This window comes from Aphelocoma coerulescens, chromosome 4A, assembly GCF_041296385.1.
Source record: "Aphelocoma coerulescens isolate FSJ_1873_10779 chromosome 4A, UR_Acoe_1.0, whole genome shotgun sequence".
NCBI classification, from domain to species: domain Eukaryota; kingdom Metazoa; phylum Chordata; class Aves; order Passeriformes; family Corvidae; genus Aphelocoma; species Aphelocoma coerulescens.
This window is the reverse complement of record NC_091018.1, coordinates 7,304,796-7,331,257: the sequence shown is the minus strand read 5'-3', so window position 1 is coordinate 7,331,257 and position 26,462 is coordinate 7,304,796. Positions and strand designations below refer to the sequence as shown.

The 26,462-nt window shown below is 37.7% G+C and overlaps 1 protein-coding gene across 3 annotated transcripts; it reads left to right on the top strand.

The window, feature by feature from the left end:
* The first annotated feature begins 82 nt into the window (after nt 1–82).
* PHF6 (PHD finger protein 6) lies at nt 83–26,155 on the top strand. Of its 3 annotated transcripts, none has more exons than XM_069015176.1 (11): nt 83–436; nt 5,279–5,458; nt 5,638–5,739; nt 8,749–8,882; nt 9,186–9,229; nt 18,239–18,405; nt 18,583–18,726; nt 19,946–20,050; nt 20,936–21,069; nt 21,702–21,831; nt 23,431–26,155. In XM_069015176.1, the coding sequence occupies exons 2-10, from the start codon at nt 5,321–5,323 to the stop codon at nt 21,829–21,831; spliced, it is 1,098 nt and encodes a 365-aa protein (XP_068871277.1). In that variant the 5' UTR covers nt 83–436; nt 5,279–5,320; the 3' UTR covers nt 23,431–26,155. The 3 variants fall into 3 exon arrangements, with proteins under 3 accessions (XP_068871277.1, XP_068871276.1, XP_068871278.1); XM_069015175.1 differs by having other exon boundaries at nt 85–436; nt 22,121–26,155; XM_069015177.1 differs by having other exon boundaries at nt 86–436; nt 18,242–18,405; nt 21,702–26,155.
* The last annotated feature ends 307 nt before the right edge of the window (nt 26,156–26,462 follow it).

Genomic DNA, 26,462 nt, shown 5'->3' with positions numbered 1-26,462 from the left:
TGTGTGTATGTGCCTCCCGCCGACCCGGCTCGCTCGCGCCGGGACCTCGCGGGGAAGCGGCGGCGGCGGCGGGTGCGCATGCGCAGAGCCGCCGTTCCCCACACCCCCCCATCTTCCGTTTCTCGGCCTCGCAAAGAAGCGCAGCGGGGGCAGTGAGAACGGGGAGCGGGAAAGGCGCGCGTGTTGTCGCGCGTGCGCAAAGGGGGCCGCGAGCGGCCCCCCCCGCCAGGCTCCCGCCAATCGGGCACCGCCCCGCAGCGCCGCCGCGGCCCAAGCGCGCCGTGCGTGCGTGCGTGCGTGCGTGCGCTCGGCGGCGGCGCGTCCCGAGCCCCGAATGAACGCCCCGGTCCCGGTGGGCGAGCGGCCCTGAGCGACCCGCGAGCGGGGACGGGCCGTGCCGAGCGGCTCCTCCGCCTGCACCCCGTCCGCCGCACGGGTGAGTGACCGACGACCGACCCGCCGAGCGCCTACTGTCCGCCCCGCCACCGCTGCGCCGCGCGCCAGGGGCAGGCGCGGCGCCCCCGGCCCGCCCGCAGCCCCCGGCTCGGGGCCCGCCCGCTCTCCGCCGCTGCCGGTCCCAGGGCCTCAGCCGGCCCCTGCAACCCTCCGAGGGTCGCGGCACTCCGCAGTACCTCGTCAGGGGTGCCCCTGGTGCTGGTACCGCCCCCCCTGCCCCCTCCCCGGGCCGGCGGTGCCGCTTGTTCCGCCCGCCCCGGCCCGCGCCCTCTTTGCCGGGAGGATCCGCCCCGCCTTGTTTCCCGGTCCCGTTTCCCCCAAAATTTCGTGGAATCGGGGGGGGATCGCTCTTCCTACGTCCCCCCGCGCTTCCCCCGGTAGCCCCTCGGCCAGGGAGGGGTTGGGCTCCTGCGGTGCCGGCCGGGCCCCGCGGGGAGGTCGGGCAGTTCCTTCCCGAGTGATGCCCGTCCTACCCCGTCGATCCCCCGGGGGGAGGCGACGGCAGAGGTGCCGCTGTCGGCCCATCTCCCGCTCCCCGTGGGAGGATGTAAACTTTCCTGGAGATCCCTCAGCGCCGTTTGCCAGATCTCCCTGACCGCGGGCTCTTTCTGTGTCATTTTTAGTCACCTGCTCTGCTCTCATTGTTTAGGCTTTCGAGGGTTTGCTCTTCTCCCCTCGCATCTGCCTCCTCTTCGGTGTCTTTTTGGGTTTTTTAAAGGAAGTTACATGTATAAATTCCCATCCTACTTTTTATAGTGGCTGAAGGATGCTGTGTGAATGTAACTCTTGGATAAAAATTTGTATGGGACCTGTGATTTGAGTTCTCAGCCACAGAGCCCTACAGGATACTTTCCCTCTCCCCTTCTTCACCCACTCTTCTCCAAAACAAACCTCCCAACAATGGGTGATTGACCTGGGAAACTGCGAAGCACTTGTAAGTTTGTGACTCTGGTATCTCCAGTGAGCATCTTGGAAAAATCAGCACAAATACTTTCTGTAGGTTTTCCTGAGAGACCAAACCACTTCAGCATCTTCAGTGGCATTTTCTGAAGCTTGTTTACTTCTCGCATGTTTTCCTTAGGTGTCTGAAATTTTCTTCACAAATTTAAATTCTAATTTTTTGAAATACAGTTTGGGAATCGTACAGGTCACACAGCAAAACAAACTTTACAAGTGCAGCTTGTAGGTCACTGTCCTTTGTAGGAAAATACAAGTGAGATTTTTAACTCCTGTAATCAGGCTCCTGAAATATGTGTGGGCAGTAAATAGAAATTAGAGTCTAGGTCACTTTATGTTCTTTGGTGCTGAACAATGTCTCATGCACTGAGGGCATCCTGTGCCTGAGAGTCATTGAACTTGCACTTTTGTATTGGGAAATCTGTTGTCTAGGGCTCACTAAAGCAGCACAGAAGCTACAGGAAGATGTAAAGCCTGCTGATTTAAAGATAAAGATGCTGTGAGGGAAAGAACTACATTTAATACCTTAGTGCACATAAGAAATGTGAGTGCAAATGAACCCAAATTTTTCAGTGAAGAATGAGTGAATTTCTAGTTTTGTGATTCTAGGGTATATGTAGCTTCTAATTTCTTAGATCAAGCCCATGGAAAACTGATCTGTATGGAATAACCTTTGTGTTTGTAGTATGTGCGTTCCATTTTGGTGGAGACAGTGAAAATCTCCCAGACACTGATTCCACAGTACATCACTCATGATCCAGTCTGTGGGACTCTGACGAAGCTGACAAACAAGATTCTGTCAACAGTAGATTTAATCACTACTTTTTGTAATTCTTACTCATTTGTTAGTCTTTTAAACATGGAAAACCAAAATATTGAGCTGTTTTTAAGTTGCATTTTTTTTCTCATTCCAATGAAATGTAGCTTGATCTTGGCAAACTGGATTAGTTGCTCTGGGTGATTCAACTAGAGAGATGAAAACAGAATTTTGAGTGCTTGATTCAGAATTATGGGGCTGTAGCTGCATAACTTGGTTCATCTTTCTCAGAAAATGTGTTTTGTTTCTTTTTTTAAGGGACAGGATAAGTGCATTTTGGCACAAAGAAAAGTGATCTGAGAGTAGTGTTTTCTCACATTTATGAGAAAACAAATATAATTTGTGGACATGCCTATTGATGTTTCTCATGCTCAGGTTTTTTTGTACAGTCTTTAAAAATGTATAAATAGTGTTAATGCCCAGTGATACAGAAAAAAACCAAATGCAAAGAATGCAGGGTTGGAAAGAAAACCTTTAGATATCCTTGTAAATTGCTTTCAGAGTAATTTAATCTGATGGTGAAAAGAACGTGAATTTCCTTTTTGGCCTGTTTGAGTTTTGAATAATATTTCAAAACATGTTTTTTTTTTTTTTTAGAAAACATCAACATCCATATATTGAGTAAAGATTGGCATTATTTTTAACTTTACTGTGAGCCTTAAAAAATCTAATTATGCAGAAGTACTTGAGGAAGCCAGGCTGTGTCAGGTTCTGGTGCTGCTGCAATGACGTGTCTGTAATGCACTGGGAGGTGGAAAGCAGCAAGCTGTGAGAAGGTTCTTTATAATCTTGTGTCTTGTAAAGTTGTTTTTCCTATAAATTAAATATGATAAGAGCCACTTAAAAAATCTTTATGTGTGCTATAAATTATTTTCATTTTCTAAAATACAAACTTGCTGCTTAAATTGAAGGGTAGTTCTGTTTTAATAGTAATTCTTATTCCTGAAAGTCAGTGGGATCTGTGCACATGTACAAGGAAATTCCTGATCTTCCTTTTAATAACTCGTATCATTGCTGTCAATGTTTTAATAATATAATCTGAATATAAAATGAAACAGGTAGACCCAAGTGATTGTGTGTGTATATACCACACTGTTTATACCAAAACAGAACTTCTTGCATTTTACATTGTTTTGTTAGTATATTTCTAAACATCCCTGTGTGATTTATGTTGAGGTATTCAATGTGAGATGTAAACAAGAAATCTTTGTGGTATTATTTCCTACTTGTCTTTTGTAGGTCTTTTTCTGCTCCCAAACATTATTTAAGTTCAAAAAATTACCCAGATTTTTATTTTTTAATATATATATATATATATCTATCTTCAGAAACCATGCTTTCTCCTTAGAAGGGATTACAGAATAGTCTTGTTTTATTTTTTCTTTAGAAGAATACAGTATAATAATTCTTTTGTGTTTAACACTTAAGGACTCTCTATTGCCACTGCAAAAGGGTGTGACTAGTTTATCCAGATAGGCACATATTTTGTGCAAATCAGCAAGATCTGAAATCTTTGCTTTCTTGTTCTGAGTGTGCGTCAGTGGTGTAAACTGCTCTCAGAACAGAAAGCAAATAAAGCTGTTGGGAGAGCAAAGATGAGGGGGACAGGACAGGCACCTTTTGAGGCAGGAGTTGTGCAGTAAACAGTGCAAGGCCAACAGTTACAACTCAGTCTGTGAAAATCTGTTGAAGCAGAAGAACACAGCAGGAGCGTCTGTCAGCAGGAGGACATGCTCACGGAAACTTGAGGACATTCCTTTGCTTTCGGTTAGAGAAGGAGTGAGTGATACCAGCATTATGAGCTTCTGACAGCACTGGGGAGCACTGGGTCTGCCTATGCAAATTCCAGAGACCAGTCGTGCGTTTTTATGCAGATCTGTGCCATTGTAGACCAGTCCAGATGTTTTGCAACTCTGTTCTTCTTATTTATGGCTGGATTTTACACATTTTCCAACACAAATATCAAACTCTATGGTGGCTTTTCTTACTTAGCTGAGACAAATTAAGAGAAAGGCTGAGGAGGATTCTATTGCAGTTGTGGCAAATTCTGATAGTAAGGCTCAAATCTCCAATGTAAAAAGCTCTAAGAAAGTCTATTTGAAGAAGACGATTTTTTTTTTTATTTCTTGCTAGATGTAGAAGCAAATGAACACAAACTTCTTAATACTGGGCCAAGAAGTTCATACACTCGTTGGGTGTTTTCACTTTTGCACAAGCTGTCTGCCTGAGCTGGGCAATGTGACCTCAGTGTTACATTTTAAAATGTGTTGCTGGTAGCACATGAAAACTTTGTGATTCATACTGAGTTTAATTTTAAGTTACTTTTCTGAGCTGAGAACAGCAGCTCTCTTGCGCTTACTGAAGCGTGGTGTGGTACTGCCAAACTAACTGTGGGTCACACACAGAGAGGTTTCCATTGTAGCATCTTAGGCAGAGAGGTGTCTAAAATTTTGTTCCTAATACTATTTGAGTAGCCACAAAATACCTCTGATACAAAAAATTGTAACATTTTTTCATGTCATCTCTACTCTTTACTCATCTGACCTGAGACTTTGTGAGCCTTTACGGCCAAAACCTGTGCTAGAGACTGTGCTGGACTCTGGATGTTTCTTTGCTTCTGTTTCTGAAGAAGTTCAGTAGCATGAATTTTGTTGCATGTACAGATATATATATATTTTCTACAAATTCCTTTCCTGTAATAAATAACTACAAAAATTAGTTGCAGTAACTTTTTTCCCCAACAATTCTCTTGTTGTATTTTCCACTTCTTTTCCCTTTTCTGCTTTTGTATTAGCATCCGAAGTCTTATTTTAATTCTTAAACTTTTTTTTTGCATAAAGAAAACTGCTTTTTTCTTACTGACAAAATTGCATTAAAATTTGGCAAAGTATTGCCTCTGCCAGTCGCTTATTTATTTGGATATATTTAAGTAGTAGCATGAAGAAAAGGGACAAATCACTTCCAAGCATCCAATACTGTATTTATAAAACTAAGTTAATTTGCCTTTTGTTGATGTTAATATGCTGATTGCAGTTTTTTCCCCTGTAGCGTTGAGAGGATTGCAGTGGCATTCTAAGGTCATTTAAAATCATGACAAGCTCAGTCGGACAGAAGAAAGTCTCCTCCAGACAAAGGAAGTGTGGGTTCTGTCGGTCGAATAAAGATAACGAATGTGGGCAGTTGCTGATGTCGGAGAACCAGAAGGTGGCGGCACATCACAAGTGTATGGTGAGTGACCAGGAATGGGATGGAGCCAGGAAAACGCTGCGAACACGTGGGAAAGCCAACCAGGTTGGAATTGGCACACATGATTAACCACTGCAATTTGGTGGGTTTCATATCTATAAATTTCTCTATCACTTATAACCTTAAAAATTAAAATGCAAATTTTGTCTTTGCAATTTTAGCTGTTCTCATCCGCACTGGTTTCTTCACACACTGATAATGAGAGTCTTGGTGGATTCTCTATTGAAGATATTCAGAAAGAAATAAAGAGAGGCACAAAACTGGTAAGTCCCTATTTTGGCTCTTGAAAATGGAAGACAGTATTTTCATACCTTCTATAAAGTTTGCAAGGAAGTTGTTCAGTGTATTTAATCTATTTAATATTTTCTGTGAGATTTCTGAAAGAAACCCACATTCTAGGGTCCTGGGAAGGGTGTTATTGTGCCTTTACCAGTATTTGGGTTTGCTGCCAAAATCTGGTTTTAACTACCAGATACACTTTTTGCTCCTTTTATACTGATTTAAAAAATAATGCTGTTAATATAGATGGCTTATGAGGTATGTGGGTACACTAGTCATTACAGCTCCGCCAAATTAAAGAGATGAGCAGCAATGACTTTTTTTAATTCCTGAGAAGCTAATTGATGAGGATCTTTTTTTAATATTATTTATTTAGAACTAGTTGTTTTCCATTTGAGGAAATGAATGAGGTTCTTTTAAAAATAACTTTAACAGATAATCAGTTCACTCCTCACATTAAAACCTTTCAGATTAGTTATTTAAAGCACTCTGTATTTACCAGTTCTTTGACTACTAAGAGAAGTCCAAAGTACTATTGTAGAACTACAATTTTATAATAATAGTCTTCATCCACTGTTTCATTTGAATCTTTTCCAGTGCAGGGAACTTCATTTGCTCTAATTAGCTGAAGCATAAATAAATAACTGTTTACAAGTCATTCATGTTGTGATTAGGACTTTCCAAAGAACATGGCAGTAAATGGATCATAAAGAAACTTTTTGATTCTCGTGTCTCTTAAAGGGTTTTTAAGGTTTTTTCTTTTTATGTCTTCAGTGGTTTCTTTTTCTGCATCTGAATCTCTTTATGTTCCTTCTATTGCAGTGGCTCCATTCTTGTAGATCACCAGCTCTGTGTACTAGGCACTTTGTTCACGGTTTTTGTAGAAAACCTGGGTCTGGTCAATCTGATGGATTCATTAGATTGACCTGAGTTGTTCCCTCTTTGCAGAAAATGTACAAGATAATTTTAGATCTTAATTTAGGTGCCATGTCTCTGTAGCTGTCAGAAAGCTGCAGCTCTAAATGACTCTCTGGAGGAACTTGTCTTTCTCCATTGGCATGTAGGAAGTTTAAAGGTAAATGTTTGTCATTAGCCCAAATCCCTTCTCTCAGGTCTGCTTGCTGGTCTAGCCTGGTCTATTATGGGGGAAGACATTCGGCAAAAAACCTCAGTGCACTGGGTTAAGTGAATGTATTGATGGCTTGGGCTCAGTTTGTCCTCCGTAAGGAGGTGCTTCTGGCCGGGTGGGCACTGACAGTGGGGACCTCATTACCAGAGTGACAGTGACTGACATGTAGAGACTTTCTGATCATAATAGATGTCTTGAAAAAGGTTGTAGGTTCAAACCTTGGCAGGTCAGTCACAGAAGCTTATGAAGTCTAAATATCTGGAAGTACAAGTCACTGATCTCTTAATTATCTTAATTATCTGTATTATTTCTAGTGTCTGTGCATGGGAAGGTTTTTTTTAAAGAACATACCTAATTTCCAGCTTATCAAACTTCATATATACCCAATATAAATTGAGAGTTAGTGACCATTTCGACAGCAGACACATGCAAATGGAATAAGTATTCTATTACTTATTGTGTACTCTGTTTTACAGACACATCATGGTGTTCATAAAAAGAAAGTTTTCTTTTAGTCATTTCTGGCTTTCAAAAAACTGAGGTTCTGACTAAACTTGATTGGCTGGATACATAAGCCTAGGCTTTTCTAAAGGACTTTGATCAGCAATTACTAGATATGAAACCATAATGTATAACAGATTTATGAGATAAAATGCCCATACAAATTAGATAACAACTAGAGAACAGTATATAACTGTACCATTTCAGAGCTTGCAGAGGAGTAAATGGAGATGATCCAAAGCTTTGACATTTTTACTGTTCAGTTGACTTCGTTAAAATTGAAAAACAGGCTGGTGGTATATTTGGTAACTTTGGTGGTATATTTTTTTGGCATATTGGAGAGTAGCAAGGAGAACTTGACTAAACAAGTGCAGTGGACAAAAAATGCATCCACAGAGATGTACATATATATATACAGGGAATATCCTACATTGCATACTTAGATTTGGAATTGACTGAAACCTTTTGGGGCATGGGCAATATGCAGGATACAAAGAAAAAGCTCCAGTTGTCCTGGGAGGTGAGTTTAATGGGAAATCCTGATATTTTGGGGAATATTAAGTCAGTAGAGAACAATACAGAGAAAAATCTTGTGATATTGTCAATTACTTCCTTTCCTACCACAGTACAAGAAGAACCATGAGCAATTTAGAAGGCAAATAGCTGCTGTTATCTATGTGTCTGATACAAGAAGAATTAATGAATGGGAAAGAAAAGTAAAGCAACAGCCTCACTTTTAATCTTTTTTGTAACACAAGTATAAAGAGCAAAATTTAGTTAAATTGAAATAAATTCATTGCGTTTACCAAATATTTCACTAAATTCAGTATTTTGGAAAGGACTTACGGACATAACTGTAGAAAAAAAGGTAAAGTTAGCTGCTGATGCTGAGGTAAATTTGCAGATCATCAGTATTTCTGACTGCAGGACTCATTCCCAAATGGGTGTCATTTTTTTTCCTTCCTGCCTTCATAATATAATTCAGAATTAAACAGGTACAATTATGATTTTAACTTTTCTGAAATGGTTGGTACAAGCAGACTGTCCTTGTGAGAGGGATATTTAGGTGAATAGCTGTCGCTTTCGTCAGATACGTTCCACAACAATAAATTACTTATTTTCTTATTTGAGGTGATAATGGTGGTTGAGTTGATAATGCATCTGATGGTTATTGCATTGTTGCACACTTGTAACAAATTTCTTAATTATAAAATAAATTAAGAAAAACACCTGAGAGCAGGAAGAGTAATACCAAGTGCATAAATCCATTTGTTTTGTCACCAGGAGTAGTAAATACATTATTTTTGAACTCAGAAGTACTAAGCAAAAAGTAGCATGAATTGTATTTTCTTTTCCTTTCCAGATGTGCTCTTTATGCCACTGTCCTGGAGCAACCATTGGCTGTGATGTGAAAACGTGTCACAAGACATATCACTACTACTGTGCTTTGCATGATAAAGCTCAGATAAGAGAGAAACCTTCACAAGGCATTTACATGTAACTATTATTTATTTCTTATGTTTATTTTTTGATTTATATTTTACATTCTTTGTTTAAAAAACAACAAAGCAAAGCAAAACCCCACTTTGGAATCTAAACAAAACTGTTGCAGAAAATTCTGATTATGATTGTGGCATTCAAAATAGTGATGTGCTAGAAAAGCATATTTTCACTGCAAGATTTGTGTATCAGTGAGTCTTACAAGTGGGAGAAAAATGTACTGGCATTTAAATTTAAAAGATGAGTAAATAATCTGTGAATCGTGACTGACTTGACAGTTTTCAACTACTCTGTTTATAGGATTTTATGTCGAAAACACAAGAAAACTACGCATAACTCTGAAGGTAAAATTATTCAATATAAATTTTTCCCATTGTAGAAAGATACTTGGTTAAATTTAGTTTTTCTGGAGAATATAAATGTTTTCAGTAAAAATTAGAGCTACATTTTTTTGAGAAACAGTGAGTTTGGAAGCCCATCAGATTTCTGTATTTTCTCTAAAAATTATTTATTGAGGTGGAGAAAAACCCAAACCATAAATTTTAGGATGTACAAAAGATATGATGCTCCATAAAACCAAAGTTTGGGTAGAAGTTATACATTCCCTTCTTGGAAGAAGCTGGCTTATATTTGTAGTTAAGTATTCACAATATTAACATCTGAAATATTTTGTCAGGTAACAGCTGATTTTTGCTACTGCTAATGTTCCTAAATATTAATTATTTTTTTGACTAGTAAATAGAGTTTAACTCTTGAAAAGAGAAACACCCAATAATAAATCAAAAGGGTTGTGATGAGTTCACTTACAGATAAGTTTTGGAATCATACTGATTTAAAAAAAAGTTTTATGAATCCATTCATGAAAGCTGTGTATCTTTGCAGAATAGTGAAATGCCACAAATGTAGATAAATTGTGTGGTCTGTTAAAATTCGAAACTAGTTGTGCTGTTGTGTATTTATTAAGGTATTTTTCTCTTTTTCTACGGTATCTGAATTTGGGTAAGCAAACGGTAGTTTACTTTTTGCATTGCTTTCAACTGAAATATCATCAGATTTAACTAATGAGGAGTGTGCAACTGTTTGGTGAAGATGAAACTTCATAAATTACTTCAGTCTCAATACCAAATCTATTTTTAAGGTAATATATTGCTTTTTATGCTACAGGTAGTAGATTTATTAATGGTAAGGTTTGGATGTCATTTCAATGTTCAGAAATATTCTGAAGGCAGCAGAAAATATCAAAGAAAATGAATTTCTTTTTTTTAGTCTATTTACATAGTTATTGTTGTGTGCCTACATATAAAACTAATTTTACTGTTACTGGGTTTAAACAAGAAAAGTAATATATATGTTATAATTAGTCCTCCAAAGAGAAGGGGCCCTGTTATATTGTAGTTTGGCACTTTGTTTCTTTGTTTGGGGGTTGCTTTGTGTGTTAGAAGACACAGAATATGAAAGACATTTTGAGTCCAGAGAGATTAATCTCTTTAACTGATACTCACAAGTGTCTCAGTGTTTGACATGTATGTAAAAATGCCTCTGATTCTGCATGGAGCTCAAAGCCAATGGATTACTTTTTGTGCTTGGGATTTCTTGCAGGATCTGATCTTGTGCTTTTATTTAAGAGTTTTCAGAAACCATTATCTCCAATCTTGCAGTGTCATTTTCTAACAGCAAAGGCTTTTAAATTTTTTATAGATATATTGGGAAAAATTAGTGGTTTTTTTATTAAATGTTGATGATGGTAGTTTATTAAAACATTTATCTAGACTCATATAGAGAGACTCATAGATTGAGGGTAGGAGAGAAGAAACAAACAACGTCCATCAGAAAAGCTGACGCCAAATAACCCAATAGTGTATTATTTAGCATTTAACTTTGCACACATTTTTTTTGTTTAAAATATTTACTTCTGTCATGGTTTAAACTTCTAGAAATAGCTTTGCACTTTTAGAACTATGTGTAGCTATATTACACATTTCTGTTTTCTGGTTTTTATTTAATATTTCCTGAAATTCCACCCAGTGCTCTTTCCCAAAGAATATGTTTTCTTTTTAGTCCATGCAGTTTTGGAAACTGTACCCATAAAATAATAATTATTTACAGTTTTGGATTTGATAATGCCGGAAGCTGGGGCTCTTTTGGGATAGACCTCCTTTAAATCAAAGTAGAAATAAATATTGCGTATGCCTGATACAATGCTGTAAGTAATTTCCATAACAATGGTATTTTGCTACATTGAACATAATTAACTTTAGCAGACAGAAATTACAGGGTGGTTTTCAGAGTTTCAGAAGGGACTTGGGAGGTTTTTTTCCTCAATACTTAAATGCTGAAGTTTGCTCAGTGAAATGATGACTGGAAGGTGTTGGATGGTGAGATTAAGCTTTATATATGCTATTTATTTTGTTTGTTTCTTGATGAAAATGTGAGTGTCAAGGAGGCATTTAAATGTGAAAGAATGGCAGTGTGAAAACAGATAATGGACTTGGCAGAGAAGAGTGATTAGACTAGGAAGGGAAACTAGATGTTAACACAGTGGCTTGCTTTTTTTTTTTTTTTTTAAATCTTGTTTTAGTTTCATTTTCATTAATCTTTGCTCCTAGCAATGTTTTCCTAACAGAACAGTTAAAGCTTGTGTGTGGTTCTGTGACCCAGTGTGGGTGCACAGAGGCACTGGAACCATCAGTCCCTTTTTAATGGAAACCGCTCTTGGTTGCTTTTTGGTTGGGGATTTTAAAATTTTATTTTATTGGGGTTTTTTTTCTTGGTCAGTTCAGAACATCTGTGGGTTCTTGGGCTTGGTTCTTTGTATCCAGATTTAATTGTTCCAGTCCAAGTGTTTTTATTCTGTCAATTATGTTAGTGGATGTTCAAAGAGTTTTTAGGAGTGTTCGGTTTGTCCAGTTTATTTTCTGTAGGCAGCACTGCTGCATAACAGCAAGATTTTTCCTTCCCTTTCCTAGCAAATGGATGCTTCTGGGGGCATACGTGCCCAAGTCTGAGATCTGGCTCATGTACTTTTGTTAGAAGTTCTAGTTTAAAAAGACTATCTGTTAAACATTTAATAACAGTTAAAGAAAACCTCTTGAATCCTGCATGGAAATGTTGTTGAAGAACCTATCTTGGAATTAAGTTACCTGCTAAGACTTAATAAAAAGGACCTCATAGATGTTTTTTATTGCTGTTATGAAATTCAAGTAGTGTGAGAATTCATCAGACTTGGTGTCTGCTCATCAAGACAAAATTAATGAGCGATGGGAATTAATTTTTTTTCGCTTGACAGGAGTTGCTGAACAACCTTCTGTTTCTTTGAATATAAAAATATGAAACATGGCAGCAGAGTACTGTGCTCTTAAATTCGTTATATGTTTCAACAAATCGTTGGGTTTATCTAATTTATCTGTATGGCCTGGCCTTTAGGTGACATAGAATAGGGAAATTGTGTTTCTGCTTTGTTTCCTTTGTGTAATTCAAAGTGATTTTTCTGTGCTGTGTTCCCATTATCTGGAAGAAGGACATCTAGATTTTTGTCTTGCTGGTTACAAATTTAACAATAACTGAACTTTGGATAACAGCTTAATTGATAATTTTAGGCAAGCCATCTAAGTTTTTGTGTACCTAATAGGTTACAGGAATTGGTGCCAGTGCTTTCAAATGATCACAGTTAACTATTAGTTGAATTTCAGTTCAGTTGGATACAATTGGATTTATTCTTTTTGAAGAATGGAGTATTGTTGAACTATTGTTTTGGAACTGTTTGTTGGAATTTCTTACAATGTACTGGAAATAATTGTTGAAAAATGAAAAAAACTGGCCTCTCTCAGTTTCCCTGCAGGTGGGACTGCCCTGATTCATGTGTTGAATTTGAAACAAATTCAGCTGATGAGGAATAGTTTAATATAAACTGAGATAATAATGTAATTTCATTCTTCTGTTACATAGTGGTAAAACAAAGACTAACAAAGACAGACATGTGACTTCTTAATGTTTAAAGCTTGAGAACTGTGGGGTCAGAAAATAAAATTTAGTTTTGTTGTAGCTGTGCTCAAAGCCTCGGGGAGTTATGTTTCCACAGTGGAAGTAAGGACATTCCCTGTCCTAGCATCCTTTTCATGTTATTCTAAAGATCATACATGGAATCTGTGCTTCTCATACTGCTCAGTAAGTTGAGTCAGGATGATATTTCTCTGAGACCTATTTAGAGACACTGCAATCTATAGTGCACGGAGTTCTTTTCCAAAGTGCTGTGAAAACCAGAGACTGTCAGGAAAAACATCTGCAACTTTTTTGGCCTTCTGGTTAGGTAACATTCTGATTCATCTTTGGATTCTTCAAGCAGTGGTTGTTCCCTGTTGCATTTTGTGTAGAACTGGTCCCAGCACAGGTTTGCCTCACGGTGTTTGCAGTAGCACAGTCAGGTGTAAATGTTTCTGTAATGTTGCATTTGGGGTCATTTTGGTTTTGGTGGTGAGAATGTCTTCCCTGGCTTTGCTAACTCAGCCTGCTTGGTCTCTGTCTCCTGGAAAATGCTCTGGGTGTGGCATCAAATGTTTACCTGGTGTTCCCACAAAAAAAGTTTGTCCAGACAGGGAATTAGCAATGTCCCATTATAGTCTAATGAGGGTTTGTGCAGAAGCATCACATCAGGGTTTTCTTATGGAAAACCACATGGCTAATGGAAAAGGAAAAATGAAAAAGTCATATGCTGAATGGTTTCTCCTGTTTGAGGAGCTGTCCTGTGATGTTCTAATTCTCCTTCCCATCTAGGCAAGGTGTTACACAGAGAGGCTTGGTCAGCTACTCAACAAATTCATCAGACTAGTGGTCATAAGCTTTATGATTGTGCAAATAAGCCAAGTGCATCATCTGTCTTCAGTCTTTGCCAGTGTTTCTTTGCTTGAAAATGCATTTAAATTGTGTGGTTAGCAAGGACTATTATATTATATTTCTATGTTAAATGTACTTAATTAAAGAAATAATCTCAAGTACCTCATAACAAATAGCTTTTGGACAAGAGTCATCAGTTCCTTGAAGTATCTGGGGCTTTCGGAAAATATGTTAGTGGCAGAACCAAAGAGGTAATTTAATTTTTTCCTCTCCACTCTTACTTTAGTATATGTTTCATGTAACTTATTCTTCTGTCATTGAAAAAGATAACCCAAAAATTATATTCAGCATTTTGGTTGTTAATTTCACATCGTCTGCTGATAAAAACTACTACTATTTCATGATTAGTTTACCTGATTTTGTATTTGCTTGTAAGGGGGTTTATGCAAATCTCTGGTTCTTATTATTGCTTATAGATGCATCCACATTTTTACTATTAAGTACTGGGCCAATAAAGCTGTTTTGGGGGGGTTTGACGTTTCTTTCCAAGTTAAAATAATGTTGTTGGCTCATATGGTTTATTTGATTTCAGCCATAGTTTAAGGAGATTGTACTCTAGCATGCTGAAATACTATTTTCTTTCCCTGTTGGATTCCATTTCTCTTCTAAAAATCTAATAAGATTGATTTTTGCTCCTTGAATTTTTAGTTTCTCTTTTATCCCAAATGCACTGTAAAACATTACCTGCATATGTGTGATTTCACATTCATATAGCAGCATGTCTCAGCCACTTCAACACTCTATGCTTTGGCTTCGTTCTATGTCCAGTCCTACTTGAAAATACATTATGCCAGTAGTTTTCGTTTTTATCTTCCTCATACAAACTCAGCCTCCTCTGTTTCTTGCTCTCTTACTCTGTTGTTTAAGGTAATATAGGATGTCAATAGAGCAGTATTTATTGTACACATCCTCTTTTTACTTGTTCTTTCACGACCTTTAAAGCATATACTTTTTTATTACTTTGCTTTAACCTGGCTTTTGGAAAGGGGTGATTCCATGTGTATTTCAAGCTGACGCAGTATGGATCAGTGATATCTCAACCTCTTCTCTGCCAAGCCTTATTTTAAACAGCAAAACATCTTGATCCTTTTTCCTTCTAGTAATGATCAAAGAAGAATTTTTAGATTTCTCTCTGAAGCTGAAATCTCCCTGTTAAGAGTTGATGTAATACAGCACTTTGTCAGGCTTCCTTCTGTGGTGCTTTGTTCTGCTCATGGATTTCTAAAATGCAAATTAGGGGCTTGTTGCTACTCATCTTAATTTACAATAGCATATTCCTAGGTGCTTTTTAAAATGTAGATTGTTTCCTCTTGATTTCTATCCTTCCGCCCCTTCTCAGGCCATGTTGTGTATTGGGCTCTTTTCAGATCTAGCATTTAGGGACTTCTGAGGGAAGCTCACAGAAACTTCCTTGGAACACTTTAGATAAAGTTATGTTGAGAATATTGTCATGATTTTAAAAATCAGTGCCGTAATGGGATATGGGATGGGGGCAGTTAAAGAGGGTATTCTAGGGAATCTCAGGGGATTCAGAGGATGGGTGATATCCATGATAAAACATCACCTGGTCAGGGAGGAGTTGAACAACTCTTTGTGTTTTCCTTAGTTCAAGATGACATGGGAAGTTGGAAACACCAACCATCAGATGCCAGGGATACAGGGTAAGCTGGCAGTGGGCTTGAGGGGAGGGATAGGGCACCCACCAAGTTGTAAATTAAACGTAAAGACCATCCAGGGCAGATGTGTTTGACAGCTGGTTACAGTCTCTCCCTGTTCTATTCTGTGAGTTCAAGGTGCTGTAAAAACGAGAAGAGCTTTAATGCTTTGATGTATCAGTCTTGAAGGACAGATGTGGTAGAGCAGATCCTCATGTCTTGGTGGTGTTACTCTATAGGTCCACATCACTTGAAGTAGGAGATGTAAATCTTCAAGGAATTGTATTTTAGTGAAGGGGTCATGTAGCATCTGGATTTTAATGATGTCTGAGCTTCTCTGAAAGTTGTAGTTTTGAGCACAGAAGAGGGGTTCTCCTTTGAGGAAAGCTGTGTGTTCTTCACAGTTTCAATGTAAGATAAAAAAACATCTTTTAAAAATACAGCATTTTTACTTCTCGTATCTTAAGTATACTAATAATTATAGACTAAAAAATAGCACTTAAGAACTTATTCTAGTAGGAGACTGATGTTTCTTATAAGAAGTTGGTTTTCATAAGGTGTGCTTGGTTTTTGGCAATTATGACTCATTTCTAGTTTTTTAAGTGGGGCTGTAAAGAGTTGCAGACATGCTTTAATGTTACTGTAGAAAATATGGGTGGACTGAGGTGGAAAGCATTTTGGCTGACAGAATTGACAAGGAGTTTTGGAAAAAATAAGGAATGGTTGTGAATGGACTATGTTTTGCTTCATCAAATACAGTAGGGAAATCCATTGAAACATTTTGGGAGGAATTTCTTAAACTTCTTATTCATGTCATTTAAAGGATCACAAATTTAATAGTCACCTTTTTGTAAGACTATCTAGAATAACCATCTGTGATTTCTGTAAATGTAAAAATAGAGACAAATATTCACAAATTTCTTTGAGTAATTGGTGGAGAATTCATATGATGAACAAGATAAAAGAAAATTCTTTTTGAAAGAGGTTTTTCAGATTGTAATAAAATCTGCTACATGCAGTCTAAGAGGTCAATATCTAAATTCCATAATCTTGCTTGGGGAATTTAGCAAGTAGTGATAAATGAAAAATAATGTTAGATAGGAAATTCTGAGAAGAAAATGTAAAATGTATTTTTTGATTACATAATCTGTGTCATCATGTATTTAGTTTTTTCAGAGTAAAATAAATGGTGCTTTTCACATGCAGTTAGCAAAGAGTAGTTTATATATTAAAGTATAGGGATGTTGTAGACAGACTGATGTGTCTTTGTAGCAACTTGGGCAAATCTTTATATAGCTGAATAATCTGTAAGTTTAAACCAAAATAATTTGCAGATCTGTATAAATTTCAGTATAACCTGTTGTGATGCATTTGGATGAGTTTTCTGTTCTTCCTTAATAACTGAGCAGAAGCTGTAGCTGGGCCGGGGCTTCAGTTGTCTTCTGCTCCCACTTGGTGGCTGTGGAATATGTTCAGCACTTTGACTTTAAGTTTTGTGCAGTTGAGTCACTGTTATCATGACATAGAAACGTGATCTGATTTTTATGTGATAATGGGTAAGAAAGACGAGTGCTGGCAAAGCAGCATTTAATCTCCAACTGAGATGTCCTGTCTGGATACTAAAACAATATGGCAATATCCATCAAGTGAATGTTCCAAGTCTTCTGATTACCATTTCCTTCTGTTTGAGGGCTCATACTGATGTTTGTGGTTTGGATTTTGAGAAGAAAAGTCCTTCATCGGTTTCTATGCATGTTTCTTTAAACAAGTCTGCTGAAAGATGTTTGTGGTTCGAGCAGGGGTGGGTGCTACATATCAAAAGAAAGAAGGGAGGATGCTCCAGTGAGTAGGAAAGTTGTTAGTGACTGAATAGAGCTGGTTGTTAGATGCAGTTATCAGATATAATTTAACTAGATCATATTGGAAGCAATTTTAATCTTGCAGAATTGATCTGTATCCTCTGTGTAGCTGTGAGTTGTCCAAAAGACAGTGTGCCCAAGTACTGGACTCAGCTCTGTATAGCATTCACAGCTCAGCTGACATTTGCAGAGGAACTTGGCAGGCCTCTTTGGTATGTCTGTATTAAAAATATATGTTCTTATATACTTAATGGTCTGTAAATACTTGATATGGGGTGTTGTCAGTGTGGATGATTTCCTCTAAACTGGAGGCTGCTTTTAGCTGCAGATGTAAAAATATTCTATAATGACATAAAATTGTAGATTTGTTTCATGAAGGCAGAACACTTTTCAATTTTAAAGCTTGATGTTAATGTTATAACCCAATGGGTGAATTTTTTTCATAAGTCAACAGGCATGAATTAATAAAGCAAGAAGAGAGGTGTTATTTGTGTACGCTGGCATACTATCAAGGGCCATTTACATTGGAGTTATGCATCTTAAAATAATAAATTAATAGCATATTTCATGGGTGAAAATACTTTCCAGTTTCAGTGTAGCTTAAATGAATGTTATTTTCAGTGAAGGTGAAAATGTGTATCTGAGGACACATTTTAGGTCTGAAAGTAGAAGTTGTAAGAAACACTAAACCTTCATATGTTATAAAGACGCAAAGCTGTGTGACATATAAAAAGTAATGTTTTCAGGATCTGCAGTTGCATATTTGTAATAAATGGGAAAAAAGTGCTATTTTTATTTCTGACCAAAATTCAGAAAATACAAGTTGTGGTTTTTCTTGTCTGCTTTTCGTGGGTTCTGAGGTTTTTTTTTTGGTTTGGGTTTTTTCCTTAGTTTGTTTTGTGTGAAATTGTGGAGAATCTTATTTAATGATGTTTTCTGACTTCTAAAGCAGATTTAGAAGAAAATATCAATGAACACGAATTGGAGCCTTCGCCTCCCAAAGGAAAAAGGAGGGGTCGTAAGGGAAAGCCAAGAAAAACAAATTTCAAAGGGCAGTCAGAAGACACTAGATCTACGTCCTCACATGGCACAGATGAAATAGAAAGCAGTTCCTATGTAAGCAGTAAATATGCTAAACTTCTTAGAAGACAGAATTGCATATTGCTTCTCTGAAATATAAGTTTTATTAAAATTTGCAGTTGTCTGAGCCTCCAGCTGGTGGCCACAGGCTTTTATAATTGCAACCTTATTTGTATCCCAGCAGTATATTTTAGTAAAATGTTTTTCTTTCAGAGAGACAGGTCTCCCCACAGAAGCAGCCCCAGTGATACAAAACCTAAATGTGGATTCTGTCATGCAGGTGAAGAAGAAAATGAAGCTAGAGGAAAGCTTCATATATTTAATGCCAAAAAGGCTGCAGCACACTATAAGTGCATGGTGAGTAACAGTATTTTTGTTAACCAGTCTGTTCTGTGAATTTTGTCTGAATTGCTGTTTTGGATTTTAATACAGTACTCTCACATGTAATTATGCATGAGTACTGTCTGTATGCTGATGATCTCCTTAGCACTGAAGTGTTGCAAAGTGAGCAATTCATTTATTTTCACTGCAGGCAATATGAATAAAAGTTGGCTTCATGCTAAGAGATGGAATTAGCTCAGGAAGACTCTTTAGCTTATTAAAAATGCTCCCTTAGCATCTAAATGCATATGAAGTATTTAAAAAGGAAAATAGAAAAACACTTTTAACTAAAAGAATCCTTTCCAAGAAAAAAACAGCTTCACAGGCATTCAGGCACAATCTGAGAAGAATCCATGAACTTCATTAATTTTCTGACCTGTGGATTCAGGCTGTGTGACTTGAGTTTGGGATGTGGAAGTTCTAGAAAGCTCTTGCCTTTAGATTATGACATTTATAGAGCTGTCAGCCTGAAGGGGATCTAATTGCGATGAACATAAGCAGACAGTGCCATCTTTCATATCACTCATTCTATGAATGAGGTAGGGCTTTGGGTAACAAACTTCATTGGTTCATGCTGTACCTCAAAATGAATAAATAGTCTAGGCAATCGGTGGAGTATAATCATTGCCTTTCTGTACCCAGCCTCACTTAACAGAGAGCTGGTGTTTGCCAGTAGCTTCGAGTCTTACTGTAGCAAGGCTCTTTGTTACTTTGTGTACCTGAACTTCAGTTTTAAGGCAGTTAGAGCTGAATATACCAGGATGATAATGGAAGGGATGGTACTTCTGTGCTCCATTGTCATCCCTCAGGACTTCACAGCTATATTGACATCAGGGTTGAACCTGACATATGTCACAAGGAAGGAAACGGAATGTTCCTAAAAAGTTGAGTAGTTTAATTGATAATATTGCCCGTTTGCTACTTTATGTTTTCATCCTATCATTATTTTTCACCTACTCCTCTGTCTTTTAAAATATATTTCTCCAAGGCAACAACAACTGTAATTAAAGCAGTCAGGTGGGGATCAGAAGGAATACTTTAATTGCTCAGCACAGGGTTTTTCCTAGTTTGTTGGTATAGCACATGCTGTCTGAGATCACGAAACAGGATGTTCAATGCTCAGTTATTCCTGCACAGAAAAAATTCCAATCATGTTGGTGACCTGACATTATTTTTTGACTGGCTTGTTTTACAGTTGTTCTCTTCTGGCACTGTCCAGCTAACAACAACTTCAAGGGCAGAATTTGGTGATTTTGATATCAAAACTGTACTTCAAGAAATCAAGAGAGGAAAAAGAATGGTATGTACCTGAAGAATGTGGTGAATGTCTTAGTGATTCTGCTAAGATGTATGTAGCTCTGCCTCCTTCCTTTTATGGAGCAATCTTTTCCATCTGTTTCTAAAGACAAAATTAAAATGTATTGTTACCTGTGGGAAGGGCAGCCAGATAGGAATCACCTTAATATTAGTGGTGTTTGGGCATGTGGTATTTGGGATTCTTTATGACAATGTACATAAATATTATTATCATAATATGATCCATATTAGCCATGCTGTAACTATGAGAGAGCAACAGCTTTGGACCTGTGTTACTAAAAACACACAATGTGAAGCTGCACATAAAATTAGAGAACATGCAGTTCTTGCAGTGAATGTATTCTATAGCATTGGAAACAAACCAGGGTTTCCAACAGTTTTGGTGTTTTAGGTAGGAAAATGTACTAAGGTCTCAGAGATGGGGATGCTGGTAAAACATCACACTGTGTTTTACTAAAATTCAGGATGCTTTTAAAGTGCTAAGAAATTTATGGGGGATCAGGGAGAGAATAAACAACTATCAATATTGTTCCTTGGAAAAAAATAATATAAGACTCTTTATATATTAGCATACTAACTGCAGCAGCAGTGAAATAACCTTGGAAATGCAATAACATGTATTGCAATCATGTGCCAATTTTCTGTGCAACAGACAGGTAAATCCTAGTGTTCATATTTTAATGGGTTGGTATTTTATAATTTCTGGTTTACCATGTCTTTGATTGATTTTTCATTGGAAGGATGATCTGCCAGAGGAATTACTCTGTTCCAAAATGTTAGCCATAAATATGAGGAACACTAAACTGAATACTAAGAGACAAAAGACTGAGCGGTTGAATGTTGCTGTTCTCTTCTTTCCCCTGCACAGAAATGCACACTCTGCAGCCAGCCTGGTGCCACTATTGGGTGTGAAATCAAAGCCTGCATAAAAACATACCATTACCACTGTGGAGTAGAAGACAAAGCTAAATACATTGAGAATATGTCACGAGGAATTTATAAGTAAGGACCTATGCAATTGTTGAATCTATTACGCAAGTAAAGATATTTCATGACACTTTTTCTGCCTAACTTGGCTAGTCAATATGTTCTTTAAAAAAAGAGGATACTATTTAATTTAAAATGGTATTTTTAAGTAATCGTTGCGACTTTACAAAATATTTCAGTTACTCTGCTAATTCAAAATTTCTGTAGTGTTGTAAATATGAGAAATGAGAAAATTATTTCACTTGTATTATATTTAACTTCTCCAGTAATCTATAATCTAGATCAAGAAAATTGATGTCGTGATTCCTCCATATTGATGTGTTTGTAGCTTCCTTCCGGGGCTTTTTGGACCCCATAACTTTCCATCCTTCCTGAAGCACTTCCTGAAGTGACTTGATTGCAGCTGAGTTGCCGCGCTGTGCCCACGAGAGGGCATTCACCGAGCAGTGCGCTGGCAATTCTGGAAAACTGGGATTGGTCACAGTTTTGTTGGCTGCTCTTGAACCTTGTTTTCCTTCTCAGTTTAACTGATGCTTGACTGAAAGCTGTGAATGACTTAAGAGTTTGCAGCTGACTTGTAGCACGTCTCAAAACTAATTGAGAGGAAAGTCAGGTGTAAATCCTCACTGTTTCTTTTATTGTGCCAGACTCTATTGTAAAAACCATAGTGGAAATGATGAAAGAGATGAAGAGGATGAAGAAAGAGAAAGCAAAAGCCGTGGCAAATCAGGCACTGACCATAATGACATTCCTCAGCAGCAGCTCAATGGAAACTAGGTATGGAAGTTACTCCTGACAGATCTGTTACCAAGACTGAAATGCAATATACAATTAATGTAGTTTATTGCAGTGAAGTATTTAAATCTAGTGTATGCAGAGTACTTTTTATTGGCATACTGTAGAAGAATGGGGAGGATTTGTTGTTTTTAAAATCCAGCTGACTTTGTAACAGTGTAAGAAGGGAAGCCCTCATTTCTATTGCTAAACGTAGATGTAATGTCAGAGCTGCAAAATGCTTTTCTGTATGATTCTAAATTTACTATTGTTTTCATCATTTTTTAAACAGGTTCAAGGGACAGAGTTATAGAACTGGGAATGGCTAAGACATCATAACTACTAATTCTTTTAAATTGTTTTCTTTAAATCAGAAAAGGGTTAGTAACTTTTTACTACCCATCTCTGTTAGAAATTTCATTGAACTGCCTGAAACGTTCATGTGTGTGAGCCTTCAGTAAGTGGCAGAGTTTTACATGTCAATATTATGTAGTTTGTAGTCTGCAGTGTCTGGAAAAAATGAAACACTATATAAATGATATGTAATATGTACAGTGTCAAAAGTTAAGGCAGACATTGAAATGAAGTAAGATCTATATTTCTGGACTGAATAAAATCCTTAAGATTTGGAATGTGTAAGTTGTTTAGTGGATTCACACAATGAGGGATGGTCTTAGCTAGTTCAATTAACAACATGGACAAGTCCGTGGTGGCAATGAGTGGGGGTACTTTGTGAATTTTGCATTTTCTTCCTGCACAAGTTCTGGAGACTGTACATGGGAAAGCTGCACTGTTTTTGCTTGGGAAGCACCCAGTAGGAAAGGACTCGGTGTATATGAAGCACGCTTGAACATTTCAGGTTGTTCCTGTTGTGATTGCTCATTCTGCCCGGCATTGTTTGCGGGAGATTTACTTGAGCAGCTGTCGGTTCTGAGCTGTGAGCTTTAGAACTCATGCCAAAGGGCTGTAGTTCATCCTTTCCCTATCAACCCACCTCTTTCTGTGTCTTGATTTACGAAGAACACTTCACTAAGTGTGATTAAAACCTTACTATACAAATGTTTGGACTTTGCAGCCCAGTCTCTTTTACTTCAGAGTTACAACTCTTAACTCACTATGGAATTTAGCCACCATATCTGACGTCCATACCTCAGGTGTTCTCTGTTGTGTGGAACACTTCATGTTTTGTCAAGAGTGTGCATAAAGGTCCCATATTCTGTGAGAAGAATGAGGAAATAACCTTTTTTTGCTAGATTGGTATTTATTTTTTAATCATATGACCACTATATGAGAAACTTCATGTATCATCCTTATTGTTTTAGTGATATTTTTTTTTCCTTTTCTCTTTCAAGTCAACAATCACATCATGGAATTTTACTTGCTAGAATTTGATGTTCCTTTAGGGAATGATCAGATCTAGGTTATACCAAACCTAACAGAACAGTGCTCTGACTGCTTTTAAAACACCTTGTCATTTCTAATGGCTATTGGCTTCTTCAATTGGTCTATTAAAGCACATCCTCAGACTTAAATAAAACCAAAAAGCTGAATCTAGTCCATATGTTTGTCTGTTGCTACCACATTACCTTATTGTTTGTTTAGGGTTTTGACTTGTTTCACTCTGAACTCCCAACAACTCGTCTGGATTTGAAACAAGCAAAAGACACTGATTTGACTATAAACTGCTACAGTTCTTCTGTGATTGGTATTGCAAAAACAGTTAATTTGTAACATGAGTTCCTGTAGCATTTTTTACTTGTATTTTTAAAAGATTTAACGTGTGTCATTTGTCTTCTTATGCATTCCCTTAATGTCTTGAGGGACTCAATTACTGTACATTGGAGTTTCTAACATTTTACCTGTTAGAATTCAATCAATTCTCTTTGCTTTCCTGGAGAATAATGGTGTTTGGAAAGAAATATTGCTGTGTACAGAAAATATTCAGTTACTGCTCTAAACATGATGCCATTGATCATTTTTATTTTGTATTTGTAACTTTCAAAATTAAAAGCGTGACTTGAATTGCAATGACAGATCGGTTATTGAAATTGTCTATCAAGGTGTTTTGTTTCTCCTAGAATATGAACATTTTTCAGCCACTCAGAACACTTTTAGAATGCAAAATAGCATCCTTCAATATTTAAATTACATCAATTTGTGCCTCAGACATGGCCCTCCCATGGAAAAAAGGCACTTTGTTTGCAGCTACTGTATTTAACTAAGTTTGCATGGGGTAGATCTGCCAGCATACTGACTGTGCTTGAGACTGAGCTCTGATTCATTGTGTGTCAGTGGCTTAGTATAATATTCAGTCCAATAACTCACCTGTTATGGATAAACAACCCCATTCCATGCCTCAAAGAACCAGAACAGCACTTTACCTTCGGGTAGCAGAAAAGCTAGTGGCTGGTTTCTGTTACCCCTGTGTGCTGAAATGGCGTGGTGAAACTGTCATCAATTCAGAATTCATGGAAGCAAAGTCAAAAGCAAAACCCTTTTCTTACAAGCCTCAAATTTGTCTTAACTGACTTCAACTCATGTATGCTGGGTAAAAGTGCCTTAAAATGTAAAAATTGTATTTATATGTTCCCAAGTAGCATCACCTGCTGGGGAGTAATTCTGTTGTGGTGTTAATATTTAGAAGAAATGTACCTCAGCAGTGTATTTACTGTACATCTCTTACGTCCTTAATTGTAGTTTTAAAAAGCATGACAATGTATGATAGTATACAACATTTACATCATTTTTTTAAAAGACAAAATATTGCCATTACTGTCTTTTTATGTGTATTTTAGCTTGGAATTTCAGACAGACTGTCTGGATTTTTGGGGGTTTGTTTTGATTTGCGGTTTGTTGGGTTTTTGGTTTGGTTTGGTTTTTTTTTCTTGTAAAGCAATGTAATCTTTGCAAGCATATATTGAACATTATTCTGGAGCATCTACTGCCTTCCCAGAAATGTTAGAAGTAATGAAAGTGCTCTATAGGTGAACTAGGTATGTTTAAATTAGCTAGTTAAATTAATACAGTCAATTTGTTACTGAGATTTTTCTTACTAGCCACCTTCTGCTTTCATCTCACAATCAGAGGATTCAACATCATGAATTCAACAAAACTTGTCTTTAAAAACTGGTTTCACTTTAATTTTTATTATTATTATTATTATTATTGTTACTTTTTGCCTTTGGGCATTTCTTTTGCTCACAAGAGGATTGTGTGCTGTTTAAGATGCCTGGAACCCTCTGAGAAGGGAGGTTTCTCCCCAACTCCCTGCACTTCTCCATTAAGAGATCTCCCTAACTCACTGTGTCTCTGTGGTCTCCCAGATCTGTGGTTGTGCTGTTCCCAGAAAGGACTGTACCAAGGAAGGACAGGCATCACAAGGATACTGTTCAAGTATCTTGAGGATACAGCTGGTGCACTGCCTGCGTCTCAAGGTTGTCAAACCATGTAGCAGTGGGCTGTGCTGTCACTCCATTTCAGGGAAGGGGGAAAAGGCTGGTTCAGTGTCAGTGCAGCTCCCTAGATGAGGTGCACAGAAGATCTACTCCTTCAGCAGGTGTTGACCCACAGGAGTTCTGTGATAAGGCTCTAGTAGGAATCACACCTACACTCCACAAAGTTTCAGCTTTAGGTACAAAGAGCTGTGCTGATCTACAATCGTTTGAGTCTGCCAAATCCGGCCCTAAAATGTAGTGTAACAGAAGAGAGTTTGCCTCTTACTCCTGCCTATAGGAAAAAGAACTTCATGCTAAAACAGAGTGAAAAATGAAGAGGTGATAATCTATTTGAAATATCAGACTTATCTGGCAGGTGATAATCAGTGCATTCCAAAAATATTAATACGCTGAATCAGATTGACAAGAAAATTAATCCTCATTAGATGAAATTAATCTGAAGAGAACTGAAAGTACACTATAGCAGTTAGTAACTTCTTCCCTGTCACCAGATTCCACTGTATTAGTGATGGAGGTGTAAAAACAGAACACAGCTCTTGATTTATACTTGGTGAAGCAGTTCCTATACATGCATATGTGTGCACAGCCATTAGTCAGCAGTGACATCTCAGCCCTTAACGAATCCTGGAGAGCTGGTGCTTGAAAGCACTCAGGTTAGGCCAACGTTTGCAGCTTTTGCTCTAGCATACATTTACATTAGGTGTAAAGACAAGGAATGTATGGAAGAGGGTAAATGCATTCCTATCTACAATGTTATGTATATTTTGTTCCTGTTACATTGGCTTTACTTCCAAAGTTGTAGTTTGCAGTATTAGTTTCTTTTTATTGGTATCCTTGCATATATATATTCAATAAATGAGTTACGAATTTCATGCTTGCATATCTGTCCTTTTTCCAAAAGTATAACTTTTGAAACTGTCATTTTAATGCATAAATGCAGTATTTCCTATTGAGGTTACAGGCCCAGGAAAACCTTATGAGGAGAGAGGTGAGAAGGCATCATGCTGACAGTGTGGCACTTGGTAACTCTGCGTGTTTGTGTTCCTAACTCTGCACTGGGTAAGCTGCTTTGGATTTACCACTGCTTAACGCGAAGTGACTGACTTGCTGGAGGTTCCCTTTCTCACCTTTCAAGAACTTTTTTTTTTCAAGAGTGAATTGATTTCGACTAAGAGACCA

Bases quoted from the DNA above. Each gene is read 5' to 3' on its own strand.
- PHF6 (XM_069015176.1), top strand. From the start codon at position 5,321: ATGACAAGCTCAGTCGGACAGAAGAAAGTCTCCTCCAGACAAAGGAAG. The intron at 18,406-18,582 runs GTAAGCAGTAAA...TTTTTCTTTCAG, and splicing joins AAATAGAAAGCAGTTCCTAT to AGAGACAGGTCTCCCCACAG. The intron at 18,727-19,945 runs GTGAGTAACAGT...CTTGTTTTACAG, and splicing joins CAGCACACTATAAGTGCATG to TTGTTCTCTTCTGGCACTGT.